General features: G+C 33.3%; 1 protein-coding gene across 1 annotated transcript; it reads right to left on the reverse strand.

The window, feature by feature from the left end:
- Positions 1 to 2,695: 2,695 nt before the first annotated feature.
- On the reverse strand, positions 2,696 to 18,432 carry LOC108768943 (uncharacterized). Its single transcript, XM_018519657.1, has 3 exons — positions 18,019 to 18,432; positions 5,541 to 7,100; positions 2,696 to 4,982 (listed from the first exon to the last, which is right to left on the reverse strand). The coding sequence occupies exons 2-3, from the start codon at positions 6,983 to 6,985 to the stop codon at positions 4,649 to 4,651; spliced, it is 1,779 nt and encodes a 592-aa protein (XP_018375159.1). The 5' UTR covers positions 6,986 to 7,100; positions 18,019 to 18,432; the 3' UTR covers positions 2,696 to 4,648.
- Between the last annotated feature and the right edge of the window lie 7 nt (positions 18,433 to 18,439).

Below are 18,439 nucleotides of genomic sequence, written 5' to 3' on the forward strand. Positions count from 1 at the left end.
CTTTATAGAAAAACTTTATAGCAAAAGGTGAAAATTATTTATTTTCTTCTCATAGAACTCTACGAATTTTTTCAGAATTTTTTATTAACTTTTTAGTACTGCATTTTCTCATTTTTACCAACATGAGAAAAAAAGAGTATTAAAAAATTCTGAAAAAAATTCCAAAAAAATTCTTAGAGCTCTACGAGAAGAAAGTAAACAATTTTTGTCTCTTGCAGTTTTTCTGTAAAGTTGATAGTATTTGAGTAAAAAATTATTGAAGACCAATTTTCGGCAATTTTTAGCAATTAATATCTTAAATATTTATGTTCTTTTTAACAGATACAAATTATTTTTATTTTCCAACTGATAACCAGAAGCATATATTGTTACCTATTACAACGTTCACATAACTTTCAACTCATTCTGAGAGAATTTTATTATATTAACTACTGTGAATTTTATTATATTTTTACTTGCGATTGAGAGCGAATTGTAATTTTTTAAAATTTTACCTTTGTAATATTTTTACCGTTTTATTTTTGTATATTTAACATTAATAATGATCCAACAGGGATCGAAACGTTTGTTGTTTATGTTATATTGTTTATTACCGGCACATTAAAGTTTTATATTCTGACTAAATGACATATTTATACTGTGTTTTTTTAAAATTTATATTTCTAACGACTAACTCTTAGGCTCGTAGCCCTTTTTCTCTCAATTTTTTTAATTAATATCTTGTTAATTATTGCGAAAATTGCAAAATGGTAGAGGACTTTTCTTCTCAGTTTAATTCATTCTGCCCCTATGCGAAAGATTTGTCATTATTTTCTAAACACCCTGTATATATTATGTATATAATAAATCTGAAAACTTTTTAAAACATTTTTTAATGTAATACAGTTAAAATAAAATTAAATAACTTTAGCTTAGTGATAATAATAAATTACAACTTCTACTTATAATATTAAAGATTAAATTGTTTAATGAAATAAAAATTGTTATTGATGAAAAAGTTATTCTACTTATAGTATACATTTCTTTAAATTAAAGTTGCAATTTAAATAGTTACATTGTGTGATACATATACTTTTGCGATATTTTCTGTAAATTCTAATTTATTTTCAGGGCTTTTATTTTCATCGACATTCATTGCACAAAATTACTTTAATATTAAAAAAAATCCACTGCTGCTCTAAGGAAAAGCATCAACGAAGATATATGATTTTGAGATACAAATGTTTTTTGCTTCAAGTGTATTTATTTACGTAAAATTATTCTTATATTTAGAAAATAGTAGTGTTATATCCCAAGAGATGTCAAAATACCTTTGGAAACTTAGAACTTAGATGAATAAAATAAATGACTTAACAGTTAATAGGAAAGAGAATGTTATTAGTTGCATTTCGAAGTCTCTTTCGATACCGCACGTCGTCGCTTGGTTGATGGAGGGAGCTTATATTGCAATCGCCATCGATTATCCTGACACATGTCGAGCGGGGCATGCTGACTCATCATACTGATAACATCCGACAATTTGGACACGCACACGATAAGACAACGGGCATTTCAAATGACACTAATGCCATTCGCTACAAGCTAAAGCGAACACATTCCAAAATTATATATCGTTATATGCGATCCGCCTAGACAAAAATTTACATAGACTTATACTAGTAAAAAATAATAATAAATACAGGATAAGAAAAAGATATGTTTATATCTTCTTGCAATAATTTATTATCTTACAAACAGATATCTTGAAGACAAATATTAAAGGATTATTGCAACAAACAAAAAATTTTTATCGTGTAAAACGCCATAATTATTATTAATTGGCTACGCAAGAAATTCACTGTTTGTCTTATCAGTTCAGTAGAGGAAGGTCACCGATACCGACATACCACTTTGTTTTTAGACAATATTTCTTAAAGAAAAGGTAAAACTACAACTTCAAAAACGTAAATACAAAGTAAAAAGTGTCTTCTATCTAACAGTATAAGCAATTTTTGTAATACTGTTTGCAATTTTGCAATAATTAAGTTTTTCGTAAGTTATGCAAAAATGAGCTTCTGACAAAATGGGCTCCAAAACTGACATAATAGGCAATAATACCAACATTCATATTTTATAAATAAAGATATATCCTATTCTCTCTGTAAAGAAAACTAATTTATGGAACTATAAATATTAAAAATGACATAATATTATCAATAATACAGTCACTATTACTTTAATTACGCAATTTGCAAAAGAACACCGTAAGAATTTTCTTTTCGGATTCATAGAATTGGTTTTTAGCTGATTTGGTATAGAAATAAGTCACAAATATATGAATTATGAGTTTGTACTTCTTTAATTAGCTAAACAGATCATGATTTTATTATTAATAACGTGCAATAGTTTCTGAGAAATAAAAGGATGTCACTTTAGAAGACCTAAGTCAGTATCGGCGACTTTCCTCTAGTTTAAAGAACAATTCTCTTTTTAAATAATTGATGTCATTTTATTTTAATATTATCTTTTTTCATTCTGAGTCATTTATGTTCAACATTAACTAAAAGCTATTTGTGGGCATGGGCGTGAAACATATTGTTGTATAATAATATAATAATTTTTACACATTATTTAATATTACATATTATATTAAATACGCATAAATAAAAACAGTATTTAATTAAATAAGAGAAAATAAAAAATACCATTTTGTCTGTCAATATTTCAGCTTGAAAAACAGCCCACAGTTTTCAAATTTCAAAAATACAATATTATTTTATTCTCGCGTATAGACCAATGACGTCATGCGAATCGATTTTTCTGACTTTTATTGACTCGTATCTACAATGGTCCCTTTATATCGATATATCTCATGATGACACATGAATCGCCCTCTTACGTTTACAAACGACGTTTATATCAAGTAGTAAATAACAATCGATTTTTATCGTGCAGAAAGCGATCGAGGTTCATCATAAGAAAGAAAGATTTCCAAAATCACGAAGCGGTTATAAACAATTAAAAGAGATAAAAGGGGGGATCATATTTTCTCATATTCTCATTAATAAAGGCTGATATTTATCATCAATAAAATATCATCAATATTTAAAATATATTTTGAATTGTTTTAATATTCTAATACCAATCAAAATTAAAATAAACATAGAACTATGATTATGTACGAGGAGCTATTAGCGCTATTGTGTCATTTTATCCTTGTTTTATGTCTAATGAACAATAAAGTTAAAATGGCACAATAACGCTGATATATAGTGCGATCCCCTAACGCAGTTTGTACCATGCTGACGATAATATTTTCTTTATTCATTTTCTTACTTATCAAGTGCGATAAAAATTAAAATAGTTCTACTTTGATTTTTGTACTAAAAATCTACGAAAATCAAACTGCTTCGTGATTTCGGAAAACTGGTTAAATCAAAAGTAGTCTTTACAATATCGATGCTTATACACCTCACAGCATTTCAGTCGTTGGAATGGTATGTCAATACCTTTTAGTACCATTCCAAAACAAATATTCTTAATGTTTAGATTAGACATTAAAAAAAAATTTTATATATTTTATTGTAATTGTCTAAATATATTTTCGGCATAACGCACCTAATAACGTAATTAATAATTTCGCGCCTTTATTTTTCTTTTATATAATTTCTTTATACTCTTTATTAAACGCAACTTTTAAAAAGTCTACGTTAACTTTTATTAAATTTAATGTTACGTGCAATCCGTATATTGTATCCAAATGTAATCCGTTTATTAATAGATACATTGCACTTATTCACTATGGCTATCGATCAATCGCAAACTGATATTTCATATTGAGCATATGTAAAACTTATATGAGAGAAATTATTTACAAAAAAGGAAGAAAAAGAATACTGCAGTTTTCTTATGAATGTAATCCGGTCACTCAATTTGCCATTCGAATCAAAAATTTGTGTATCGTTGTCGATACGAATCAAACTGCAATTACGCTCAGCCTAGAGGTAATTTTCATTTCGCGGGCTAACGGATGCCTGAAAATTATCGTGTTAATGGGACTGGCATAAATTGACTATAGTAATTTCCCATCATAAATTGCTTGCGACTTTATTCAGCTAAGCTTTGGAATATGGATTTGTTCGATAATTTTTTTTATTAGAATTGAATCAACTTTGATAAAGAACTGTGCGTGCTTAAAAAACTTAAAAAATTAAATCCCGTTTTTTATATACGCTACTTTACTTTAGGCGATATAATGAATTCTATATTAAATTAATTCTCAACACACAAACGATCAATTGTTTCGATCTCAATAATGTTCTTGATTGATAACCTTATTTAATAAGGCTGAGAATTTTGTCACTCAAGACACGACTATGTACTTATATATATACTGACAACACTATCATCAGACAAAGGTTATCGATCCACGCTCTTCTCACGCACGCAACAACACATAAAAATAAAAGACACGATATTACGCTGTCACTAGAAATGAATCAACTCTATCGGTTACACCAATCCCTATTATCTGTTCAATTAAATCTCTGATCAAGTCCCACCAGCAATTACCTCCCGCTGATAGATTCATCGCTTCTCAACCGATCAAATCTTCACGAGAGAGAGAGAAACGAAAATAAAAAAAAAGGAGGGAGATCAATCTCTGACGCTATCTCGACCCGAAGAAGCCGAGAGTTTTCAGAGTGTCGGTGACTCTGTTGATCAGCTTATCCCTGTAACGCCATATCGTCGTGTCTACCACACTGTTCTCCCGATATTCCACGCATGTTTTCTTTAACGATCGCACGCAATCGGCGCGATAATGCTGTAGTTGCGCATCCTCGGTCTCGATGGGATAACTGGTGCATCCAGCACCCAGACATGCCAGGGGAAAATGGTTGTGCAGAGTGACTACTCGTTCTGGATTATGGAAGCACTTGATGTATTGATTTGGTTTCGTAAAGTTCTTCGAGCGGTACACGTGTTGAAGCATGTGCATATACCTATGAGAAAAATGTTAAAATCAAGAATACATTTCTTCATTTCACGCGAGTTAGAATTTCTTGGAAAAGATGGTAAAAGCAGATTTTCAGAATTAACTATAAATTCCATTTCAAAAACTTAATAATTTAGAAATATTATTTTCTTAAAGCAAAACTATGACGATCAAAGTTTTTTATATGCTACACGGTTAATTTTTTCGATCACTTTATTAAAATTAAAATGAAGATATGAACATATATCTATTTCGCAGTACGAATTAAATATTTTAAAATTTGCATCGCTACAAAAAAATATAAGGGAAAAACATTATAATAATATAATTGTATGTATATATATAAGAATCATATTATACGTAAATTGTTCCTCAACAAACAAATTCATTTAGTTATCAAACTTTCTATTTCTCCTTCAAAATTATAATTTTTGTTAATTTATTGTAAAAACAAATTCGTGACTTCGATTACCGACGAGTACCTACTTGCGAGTACCATCCACCTTCGCATTCCCTTCACGGACGGTCGATTTGTGCGCGGCGTGAAAGTGGAAACCTTACTTACTTGGGTATGTCCTTGAAGTAACCATGAGAGTGCAGTAGGTCGTCGAGGAAGTAGACGTTTCTGACGTTGTACGAGGCACGGGTCTCGTTCCGTATTTGTAGGGCCTTGGGCAATACCCGGCGCATCAGCTCTTGCCAGGTCGCGTCCTTCACGGGCATAATCACTTCGTCGACGTCCAACAGTGCGATATACTCATACTCATACATATGCTTATACAAACAATCGTTGTAAGGTATTAGTTCATTCTGCCGCTTGTGATTGGTTTTCTTCGTGAGATACATGTGCTGGAAGGCGGGCACATTAGGCTGTCCGCCCGGCAAAGTCAATGGGGTCACATGTACTATACCCTGACGCTGATAATGCCGCAGCACCTTGGTAACGTTCGGGTGCACCTGCAGTTCGTAAAAGTAGATTTTGTCAGCACCCAACAGGTTGATCAGCTCGATCCATTCAACCAGTCGAACCGACAGATCCTCATGCAGAAAGTCCAGACCCTTTACGCACACTGCAAAGTCCTTTTTACGTTCGGGCTTGTTGTAAATTACGCGGAGATGGTTGGTGGCCGTGTCGCAACGCTTCTCCACTATGGAGACGGACGACGGTGGCTTACCGTGCGCTTGTGGTGGCACCCTACATGCTATCACGTATGGCTGATAAATGCCCTGCTTGTAATTGCCCCATTTAGGATACCATATATACTTGTATTCGAGCGTCTCGACAATCTTGGGCTCATTCTCGCCTTCGTACCATAATTGACAATACGTCTTCACGATTGGTTCAATCCGATCGATCATGCCAACGATTCTTATTGCCGGCCCAATCTTGGATAATTTCCGATTGTCGTAAAACGCACCGAAAAACTGAAACGTGCCATTATTAGTTCGTAGCGTTTGCCAATAGACATTATTGAATTCTAAATCGTAGATCTGTGGGTATTTAGCGCAGCTCTCATTGCTCCGTTTTGTTAGTTTGCTATTTTTGGACCAATCGCTCAGTGGTAAACTCGGTATTCTTTCGGCGATCTCCTCGATCAATTGCTGTTCAGTCTTGGCAGGTCTTTTATCTAGCAACGGTTCCAGCTCGAGCGGATTTATCGTCGCTTCCAAATGGTTTTTAAGAGTAGTTAGAGTGGTCAACAGAGCGCCGTTACCGCCGCCAACGTTGGTGAAATCGCTCAGTGATGATCTTTCCAAGAGAATTCGGGATAGACTCAAGCTCCCTGAAGAATCTCGGTTCGCACCTCGATCGTTGTTGATGTTACCGACCTCCACCAGGTTACTGATGCCGTCCTCTGCCGTGGGACCACTGTCCTGACGCAAAACTCTGTTTTCCAAGTGACGAAACTGTACCGCCGCGATCATCAGCAGTCCCCAGGCAAACACGAAGACGAAGGCACGCTTCGCGCATTTTGATGAACTGCCGCCACAACTCTGTCTCGTTGACATCCTGTTGATTTTTCCGAGATGTCTTTCTAATCAACACCTGGACGATACTGGATTGTCGAATCTCCGTATCTTTCTCTGTGAATTTAACTGTGTCCTCTTCCTCTGAAGACCGAATCTGAAACAGCAAAGCTTGTTGTCCACAAAGTGTTCGATTGAATTGTAAAAACGATCGATTAATGCGAATGACAGAGACTCTCTTTTATGCTGATTGCTTTATTATTCGATCGAAACTTATTTTTTCTACTCTTGTTAAAATCTTGGAGATATTGATAAAGATTTATTCACAAGCAATTAATTTCACTAAAAATTAACAAAAATTTAACAAGTTTCAGTTTATATTTTCGATTTTTAAAATAACTCTCTGTGAATATAATTTAAAGATTATCGGAAATAAATTCAAAATATGTCTATAAAAGGGTAAACTCAATAAATGACAATCCAAATTAAAATCCAGAGATTCTTATTTATTAAATCACAATACTGTTTTAGTTGGAACGTTGGGAAATCATTCTTTTTAAGAAGAAGAAATAAGGCAAATGATTTATCCGCAAGTAAACGATACGAAAGTTACAAAGTAATCCATGACTAGTTGACAGAATTTGGGGCAAGAGACGAGATAATGTCTTTAACTGTATAAGGACACCCGCTACTGGTAACCAGTACTCGACTATCATCAAGAAAGCGAGCGACCCTGTCGGGCGAAACCCCGTTGGCCGGACCGGGCGAGTCTCAGGAGAGCAAAAGAAAACGAGAGAGAGAAGGAGCGCGAGACCCGCTCGCCGGAGATACGTGGAACCGGTTATGCTGATGGCAAACTGTTTTTCACCTTTTGCACTTCGCTTCAACTAACCTCCTCCCTTCCTGACTACCTCGGGTCTTTTGCCCGACGATGCTTCTCTTCGTCTCTCCCTAGTCTCTTCCTTTCCTTTCCTTCTAAACCTAGGCGATGATGGCGGACTCTCAGGATCAAGTTTGACCGCAACCTAGGATTTTCTATGAAGACTACCTCTGTCACGTTTGCTTTATTGTATATGGGTCTATATATATTTATCATATTTTTTATACCTACGAAATTTTTAATCTAACGACGGTATTTAATAGAATAATAATTTTATCCTGATAATCCTCTATCCTGTCCACATATTAATTAAAATTCTATTAATATACGAAGATGTTTAGAAGAAAAAGTATACAAAAATCAATTTCTCTTTCTTTTTTAGTGAAAAAATATTGATAAAAAATATATTATAAAAAGAATACATTTTAAAGGACTTTTAATTAAAATAATCATTAAATTAAAATATTTTTATTTATTACAAATAAATAATTTTATAGACTACATATTGAAGTTACTTACAGTATGAAAAAAACTAAAGTGATAATAATTATAGATGCACACAAGATTTGACACTGATCTTACGACATATAATTAAGTCCCCGAAAAAAATCATTAATTCAAATTTTTATAATACAAGACGTTGCTAGAAGGGATCAGAAGATAACTTCAATAAAATATACATAATATAGTCAATTTTTTCATGTAATCAATAATGTTGCGATGTTACATTGCAAATATAATTGAACCGGCGATTAAATGCATATATCGAAAGACTTTAATCGTAGTACATATATATATATATATATATATATCTAATCACCAAATTTATGCACTTTTTGCACGATTTTCGCTTGATAATTTTTCGATGGCAATATAATATTTGACTTCTTAAATTAAGCAATTATCCATATTCAAGGAATCACTAATCAACTATTTATTTATTTAATCTACCGTCACGCCCTAAGTTCGATAAACGACGTTGCAATTGCAATGCGAAAGTGTAACTTGTGTACGTGCGAGCGCGATGCCACCTCGTTCCCGTTTAATTCAGGTCCGTTCTTATCGTCCCGTTTGGAATTAGCAATCCCGCACAACAGCAGATCGACCAGCCAGAACGTAAATTGCGCGGAACGAACGCGTTTATATCGACTCAATCGTCACCGTTCAATACAACCCTTCCATTACATTGAGTCTGTGTTTATCAAAAGAGAAATTTAAATATTTTCTGAAATTTTTTTCATATAAATAGGCCGAAACTCTTCCACTAACATTTGAATAAGCTATTCTACTTTTCAGACTTTTATTGATCTCAAGATTTGACAAAATTGATTTTCATAATTACATTGTTTCCTATGTTTTAATTTATACGGCATTCTTGTCATCGTCAAATTTAAAATCATAATAATTTAATAAAAAAGGTATATTCAAACGTTTCCAATTTTTACATACGTTTGAATATATTTAATATATTTTCTATTAACATATTTAATTCACTTCAAAATTACGGATAATGCTAAATAGATCAATTATTTTCTTAATAATCGAATAAAACAAAAACCGTTACATTTGTGTTATAAAAAGTATCGATGATTGCAATAAGAGACAAAATAAGTTAATGTTAAATCACACACAAGTTGGAGCTGGAAGAGATTTGACGGTACATTCATTTACGATCAACGCAACAGAACTTATAAACGACGACACGGCTAATATTTAAGAGAAAGCAGGTTAATAAACCGAAATTGTGAGCAAAGTTTGACTCACTTTTTCTTGGGAATCTCCGATTCGACGAAAAAATTAACAAATATTGCTCTTTGTCCTAAGCGGGAGAGAATTTCTTGCTCTTTGAGAGAAATTCTTTAAGATTAAAGATAGCAACATTATTTCTTATCTCTAATCTCTTTATTGCTAATAGTAATGCTCATTTTTTCTGAAACGTGAAAAGACATTGATATGTGAGATAAAATTAACAATATTACCCTATATTATAACCGTGATAATTAACTTTCACTTTAATGTTATCTTTAATGACTTCAATAACACAAAATCTCTTTACTAAATCTTTTTAATACAGCTTTCATTAGATGAACAAAGTTAAAGCGGCATACTTATGGAAAATGCAAAGAGTAAATAATAGCAGCCTATTTTTCTATCGCATCCGTTACGACCTATCCGCGCGCGAACTCGAGATTGCCGATAAGATTCTATTGGAAATAATTCTTTCATGCGTTTAATCACGCGTTAATATAATCGCAACGTCACTAAGTAGATAAATATGCATCCTTGTCGTAATCATGATTAGATCCCAAGGTCCTCGATCGAAAAACATAACCGCGAACTCTTGCCTTCATTGGAACAAAATGCGTTTATCCTGTGAGTGTATAAAAGTTTTCTACACAATAAAATCTCTCGCATATGTACATCAGCTCGATAATCCTCTATTCGCTTGCGTCAGTCGTTGATATATTATTTGTTGCATATATAAGATATATGATAGCTGAGTCATAATGGCTGTACCACGTGGCTATATAATGATGATTCTACCAATCTAAACGATTCCATGATTTCTGCAAAAAATATTAATTCGCCGGATTTAATTCATTCGGATATTAATCATTTGGCGCAGCCAAATCAGCCGGCTGATATTTTCACGGTCGTCATAACACGACATGGTAATGGCTAATTTTCAAAATTTTTATAAAACGTATAATATTCTAAAAGTATCATATCATTTAATGACATTATTATAGCATTAAGATATTTCTACGGATCAGGTAAAAACTCGTTACGCGTGCTCGTGCAAGATACATCTGCATTCTCCGTCTTATGTAATTCCATTGAACCTCCGCGATTTCTTCTTTCATTGCTAACCATTACAGCGAAAGATGGAGAGTGTTAAAGAAGTTATCCTACGCCAGTTATCCCACAAAATCGCCAATATTATTTAAATTGACAATATAACCGCTGATAGCTTTAAAATTCCACAAGGTGAATATCGAGGCGATTCAATAATAATTGGCATACTTTCAACGAGTTCAGGCTTCGATAAATGTAGAAACGATTTAATATACTGGGATATAATTACTTTTATTAATGATAAAAATTGATCATCAGTTAAAATTTTAATTTGTCTTTCTATATTGAAAAAAAAAATGAAAATTTTATGGAACGAATTTCATTATTCATTTATTTATTTTTTCGAAAAAAGTAAAAAACTACTACCCTTCACGTTTGTTTCATGCGGCGCGGCGCGATAATTAATATCATGAATCATAAATGACGCTTGCCTTAACTCTTTTATTGCGCTATTTTATATCAAAGCTCCATTCTTCCATACACGTAGCTCCGAGAATTGAAATCATCGAAATTAGACCGGTTTCAGTATGTTCGCTCGAGAGAAAGACAGGAGGAATGACGACATATGTGTGCAGTCCAGCGAGGACGATTTTGTGGAAAGTCGAATAGAGAGAGCGAGTGATGCTGTTACTGCTGTTACTGCTGGCTCGTACGTTCGCCTGCTCCAATTGCGATTTCTCGCTTACGCGTGCTAATTAACCCTAATTGTGTGAGGGGGAGAAGGAAAGAGAAAAAAGGGGGGTAATTTATCTAGAGAAGGATAGATCGTGGCGCGAATAGAACGGTGGGGACGCTCTATAACAGACGATTTCACCAGTCTCGTCCCATCGTCGATCTTCGCGATTCGAGAGCGAGATAGCATTCTGTCGTGCAATATCGTCTGCAATTGGTGGTACACAACACACACATATGTGCCGCGTATATCAAATAAAGTACAACGGGAACTCTTTTGATTCAATACAGCACGCTCTCGTCGGTGCCACGCAATTCCGGGGCTCGTTTATTATATGTATGTTTTACACGGTGACATAGTATGGCATCACGTGTTTCTTTGTATAATAGCAGATATGAATAGATAACTAAATACGTCAATTAATTGACGCAATATTCATAATTACTTACGTATTGTCGCAGCATAAATGAATATCACGACATTCACACACACACACACACACACGAATTGATAATAATTTCTTTAAATTTAATATAGTACCAATTATATAATTGATATTTAAGAATAAGAAGGATGCTAATAATACATTTGTTTCTCAAACTTATTATGTTACAAAAGTATTAAATTTAACATCTTACGTACTAATAAAAAATTAATTAAATAACATAACAATAATAAAATATACGTACCATCAAATTATTTTTTAAGATATTTCAAAAACTCTACTATTTCTCATTTTATTCTTTTTAATATTAAATATTTATTATCTTAAAATTGTATTAATCTTAAGTCTATGCAAGACGTAATAACAATTCATAATTAAAATCAAAGTTATAATTTAAAATACGTGATTTATCTTGGTAATCATGAGATAATTACTTTCATTTGATACGTTAATAATAATTATTTATCCAGGATAAGTTTAAAAAAAAAAATTTCTCTCGCAGTACATAGCAACGTTAGTAAATCAAAGTTATATATAATATTTCAAAAGCGCATTTATGATTCGCTAGATCCAATTCTCCATGCGAATTTATGTATCACTTATCCCGCGTACAGTTACGATATCTGCGAAGTTTAAGCGAACGGTTTACGTACAGTTGTTCAGCTTGGACCAATGAATTTCGCAGAATCCGTTGCATCGTGTGATTGGAATAGCAGTAATAGCAACGGTTAAAGAATCATTCGACTAAATATCCGTTCTCTGCATGATTCAATATCTAAATTCGCTGTTATTTCGTATAATCGAATAATAATTTAAGAAAAAACCAATGATGCTATAATATATTTAGCATCGAAATAATTATTTCGCACATTGCGAAATAATTAATAATGTCGAATATAATCAAATCTGGAGTAAATATATATCAGAATTCTAAAAATATGTACTTCAGTTTAATCAGAATCAATTATTTCACGAACGACTTCAATGACGTAAACCGGTATCGCTTCATGACAACTGAACGTGCATATCTATATACTGTCTGTTATGTTCGAATGACATTAATATACTCAAGATGAGTATAATAATATACTTTAGTTATATTAATATTTTTTTAGTTTAAATGCATATTCTGTACCAGATTTCAATACCAGATAACAATAATTACTTGCAAAATAATTTACTTATTATTCTGCAAGAATACTCATGCATGCCTGATTTTGTCATTACACATATAGTTTGAAAGTGAATAGTTTAATATCCTGTTTCTGCAGCATTTAAAGCTTACACGTACAAATGGGATCATAAAACTTGTATTTGAAATCCTTCTACTCTATAGTAGACTTGATTTATTCCTGGTTTCCTTCATTTTTCAAGCAATTCAAAATAGAAACGAATATCGTTGACTTATATTACGTGATGGCTCGACAACTTATAGAATGTTCTACATTATCTATTGAATTATATTATCTTTAGTAAAAAGTTTAAAAAATAGATTTATATTAATATTTTTTAAAAAACTAGAAAACATTTAATCAATTGTGCTTTTAAGAAATTAGTTTAAAAAGCAAATTACGTTGATATCCTTATGCATATTTATTTGCTTTGCTTCTTTTATTTTCTGTGTCATGTATTTTAACTTTTACGTGTTTATTTTCCAAATTTCTATTTTTCAATTTCTAAAAGTTTGTAAAATTCGCTTTAAGAGGATTCTAAAGACGTCTGTTTTACCGATTAAACGCTTAATTTTGTATGACAATTACTCTCTTCTCTTTTACAGATTCAAAAATCCTTTTCCAAGATTAAAGTATAGACATTGATTGAGATCTTTACCATTTCTTAGTCCAATATAGCGCTCTGGAGCTGTCACGTCGTAACAACATTTGCTTGATATAAAAAGTTGTGCAATCTGTACTTACGAAATAGTAGTCCACAGACTAGTAGATTGCACGAAGAAACAACGTGGAGTTCTTAAAATTGGACTTAGAAGTCCAATTAAAACGCTACGAAAATTTACTCTCTAAATCTAAATCAGTGGATAGTCACTAATTATCCAGTGGCATACTTGGCACTGATAATCAGTGAAGTTCAACTAAAAAAGGAAGAATATTTGAGCATTAATAACTAAAATATTGTGATATTAGCGTATTAATTTCAATCTTTTAATGCCGTGTTCATCGAATTTAAGCACTAAAAGCAAGGTTAGTTAGATCACATAATAAAGATTAGCTAGGTTAGGGATTTCACATTTAATTCATTGATTACCCAGTGGCATATTTGACACTGATATCAGTGATTATCTATTGATTCAGATTTAAGGAGTATATATAAATATTGTATGCGTGAGATATTGATGTAGTAGGAGATAGTGATGTGTCACATAAATCGTCTGTGTTTAAATCCTACTTAATCGGTAAAACAGACGTCTTTTTAGGATCCCCTTCAGCACACCTTGAAGGACGTCACGCTCCGATAAGACTCACTATTCTTAATTTGTATCGTTTTTGTTCCTTTTTTTCTTTTCCTTTTCTTTTAGCCAAATATACGATTTCATACAGCATAAACGCGTAGTTTAGTAAATTATTTTTCGTATTATACCGTGACAATTAAAGCGTAAATACTTAACGGCAATACATTGAATGTCGAAACGAGGCCGTTGTTCCCTATCACAGGAAGCAAATGGCACTTTAAATTGCCGGCCGCACGCACGTCATCATCTTGTCGAGGGATAACTGCACACGATCCTTCTCTCGTGTGGATGCAATCTTGATTCGACCGACATGGGTGCCACTCGGCTTTTATCCGATCGTTTGCGACGAAAGGCGCGAGTCTTAGACGGAGACAGACGGTGATCGAGAGATCATTTTTTTCCTATTTACTGCACGAGTGAGATTCAAAATATCTCTTGACAACTGTCTTTTCCCGGCAAGAATGCTACTTTCACACGCGAATATATTTAGTTTTATTTACTTTGCTGATGTATAAACACATTTGGGTTTTCATATAACGTCGTTACCAACGATATTTAAATCATCTGAATCATGTATATATAAATTTCACATAAATTTCAAATTCTAAGAAATGAGAAAAGACGAGCAAATATAAAATTTGCCATAAATCGTGACATCTACACGAGGACTTTCCAAGATGATATTGCTGCTGATAGTTTTAGAAATAAAAAATTAATTTTTAACTTTATATTTTGTAGATTCTGTCATGTTACTCTTCGTGGGTACGTCAAATGATGTTAGTACGTGAAGATGCAATATGTGCAATATTACGTGACGCGCCTGTTGCGCTACGACCGACTTTATCGGGGATGTCAGGTTGTGATACTTGGATCGTACAACCGTTACCAAGACGAGAGCCGGGGGTCAAGCTTAGTCGTGCATATTGGTCTTTATACACGTCATTTTCTCTACAAGTAAAGATTACATGTTATCATCTCTTGAAAATGATTAGAACAAGTACGTAATAGATGATTATGATATATCGAGCATTTATCGATCGTCGCATCTATACACTCTTATTCAAGAAGCTAATACACACACAATTTTAATTGTAATTACTTATCTTTGATAAATCCTGGTAAATTAAACTAGTTAATACTAGAAATTAAAGATCTTCAACGGTCGAAACTGGATCTTTTAATGCTTAAAATAATTCAATCTGAATTACTATATATACTATATACGTACTTGCTGATTGGGTACCTAATTATTAAGCTTGCTTGTCAATTTAATTCGCGATTGTTAAAGTAGTTTAATTGCGTTTGTGGATGTCCACTAAAGAGGCCTGACTCGAAGCTTTGTGGTCGGCCGCAGCGTTTCGTCTTAGTCCCACACTACTAGGCTCATCAGTAAGGCGATGTAGTATGGGACTTGCCTTAGACGCCTGGAATGAATTCAGAACGATGTTTTTATTTAAAGGGAATTCGCGTGGCTGCGGTGCTCACGCGAACCGAGTGAGTCCCGTGGACCTCTAGTGGCGAGTCGCCACATGTTTATAATCCGGAAAAACAATTCGACGCGCAGTTTAAAAGATTACAAATATGGTATATATGCAAGTACATATATAGTACATATAGTAATTCAAGATTGAATTATTCTAAGCATTAAAAGATCCAGCTTCGATCGCTATAGGCCTTTAATTTCTAGTATTGATTGTATTCTCACATATGCGGTCTAAAAATAAAGTTTCTTAATATTGTTTAAACTAGTTAACCTTCGTGAATTAAAAGATGGCAGTGACCTTTCATACTACATCATAGTAAATATTAAGAACATATTAATAAAGTTATTTAAAAGGAGCCTCTTAATTTACAAATGTTGATTAAACGAATTTATAAAAAATTTCATGCTTGTGTGATTATACATCTATATTTAAGAACCGTGTTCTAAGAATATTTTAATAATATAACACTGGAAATTTGCAGAAAATATTTATTTTTAGAATCGAAGCAATTATCAACTTATTTATTTGAACGAAAGAATGTAAGTCTATAGCATTTTGTATTTAACGAATACTAAATATTTCTATGTTCGCATTTTGTGTATCGCAATTCTTTAATACTCGTAACATCAAATGTTCAAAAAAATATTTAACAGTGACCATACGCTGACGATAAACAATTATAATAAAGAGTCACGATAGCATTATTTTATATCGCGATGACGTCGATCAGTTATTACGGACATCAGATGCTATATCATAATTTTCTTGACAGATAATATCTAGGTTGCACCATAATATGTTATTGTTATCAACTTGTAACCCATTTCCTTTGTTCGCATCCAACGCAAATTATGCATAAGAATAGCAATCCGACATGCGAAGATCGCACTTGTCCTTCGACAGTTAAATATTAATTATTCAACTTCCATAAATTAAAAATAATTAAAAAATGTAACGACTAATTAGATATCACTCGATTGACGACGGATTGCAAACTTTTTACAATCAGAATTAACCCAAAAATGTTTACAAAGTTAGAGCTATTATAATGTCAAGAATAAAAAAAAATTGTGACGAATAAAAACCTGCTTCGCTATCGATGACTCGTGAAAGAAATATCAAGGCCGTTTTTTTTTTATAAAATCTGTCGATTAACATGTTAAAATGCCGGTTTATACTATGTATGAATTTATCGCGTTCTCATTATTCGTCGATAACGGAAATTGAATCCTTCGCTCGTTTTTCAATTGACGTCATTAAAATCGATTGAATTGGGTCATTAAAGCGTACATTCATGTGATATTCGCCGATTGAACGAGCCCCGCATTTAGCTCTTCTCTAGGCTTTCACACACTTTCATAATTTGTAGCGTGCGGCCGCGAACGGTATTCGACGAAATTCTATGCACCGGCACGGACGTACGATGCGTGTACATACAGTTCCTGATTTCTCTGAGAGAAAGAAAAAGGAGAACAATCGATGTCCTTCGCGTGATCACACGCATCTCAATTTTTAATCGATAAATGCAAAATATGAACTTTTTACATCTTTATATTACTAATTCCGATTGAAACGCAACAAATTCAATCAAATTATTTCGGCATAGTCGCAGAAATACGGACCGATATACAGAATCCAGTAAAAGTAAATTGAGGTCACGATCGTTTTAACGGTAATTTCTTCAGGCAGTCACTTCGTTTACGAAATCATCAAAATCGATCGATACTTAATTGCGTCACGAAATTTTCGCCAATCTTATGGCTATCAATCACAACGTGAATTCTTTGATTAAGTAGATCGTTTCTCTAATTCTTGTTTAGACTGACTTTAAGTTTATATTTACATTTATTAAATGTGCTTAGTGTTACATAAATTTATATCTCTCTTTGAAGAGAGAGAGGATCTTTTTTATTAATTTCCTCAAGCTTTCAATGACTCGTCGAGAACAGATCTGAAAAAACGTATTCCTCGAAAGGTTGGGAATAGGATCGAGTACATATCGTGAATGGTATATTAAGGAACTTAATAAAACTTGAAACTTTTATGAATACATCAAAAAGTAATATTCCTACTTATCAAACTAAATCTCGATATCTACTAGCGGATTTTGGTACCGTTACATCCAAGCACTTTATAGCCATATGAAATAAAAACTTTAATAGTGTTACTCTCCAACGGAATATTACTTCGATGTCGAACCAATCCGGATTGCAAAACATACAAGTCGGATCATTCCTATAAGCCACTAACTATTTCTACGTTCTACTTACGAAAAATATAGAGAAATGAATCGGTCGTGACCGTGAAGATCAGCCTGGTCGAGAGATCGTCAGCCTTTCGAATCCGTCCAGAAGACGTCCCGGGGTGCCCGGGTCGCATCCCGTGACACTCGACGACGACCTCCGTTATCAAGGGAAGAGGAACGGATCCGCGTTAATACGCCGGCATTCCTCTTCCATTGGCGTATCACGTCATCTCGTAGTTCCTTCTCGTTCTTATCTTTAGCTGGTCCACCTCGGAATCAGGAAGAATGCATCGGCGATCACTATGTAGTATCCACTATGTTTTCTTCTTCTAAAACCGCGGATATCCCGAAGAAAACAACACACGTTAAAGGACAAAACACGAACCGGACGCGCTTTCTTCTCCCAACTATTCGCATATATATATATATGTATATATATATATATG

The sequence above is a fragment of the Trachymyrmex cornetzi genome, unplaced genomic scaffold (genome assembly GCF_001594075.2).
Source record: "Trachymyrmex cornetzi isolate Tcor2-1 unplaced genomic scaffold, Tcor1.1 scaffold83, whole genome shotgun sequence".
In the NCBI taxonomy this organism is placed as follows: domain Eukaryota; kingdom Metazoa; phylum Arthropoda; class Insecta; order Hymenoptera; family Formicidae; genus Trachymyrmex; species Trachymyrmex cornetzi.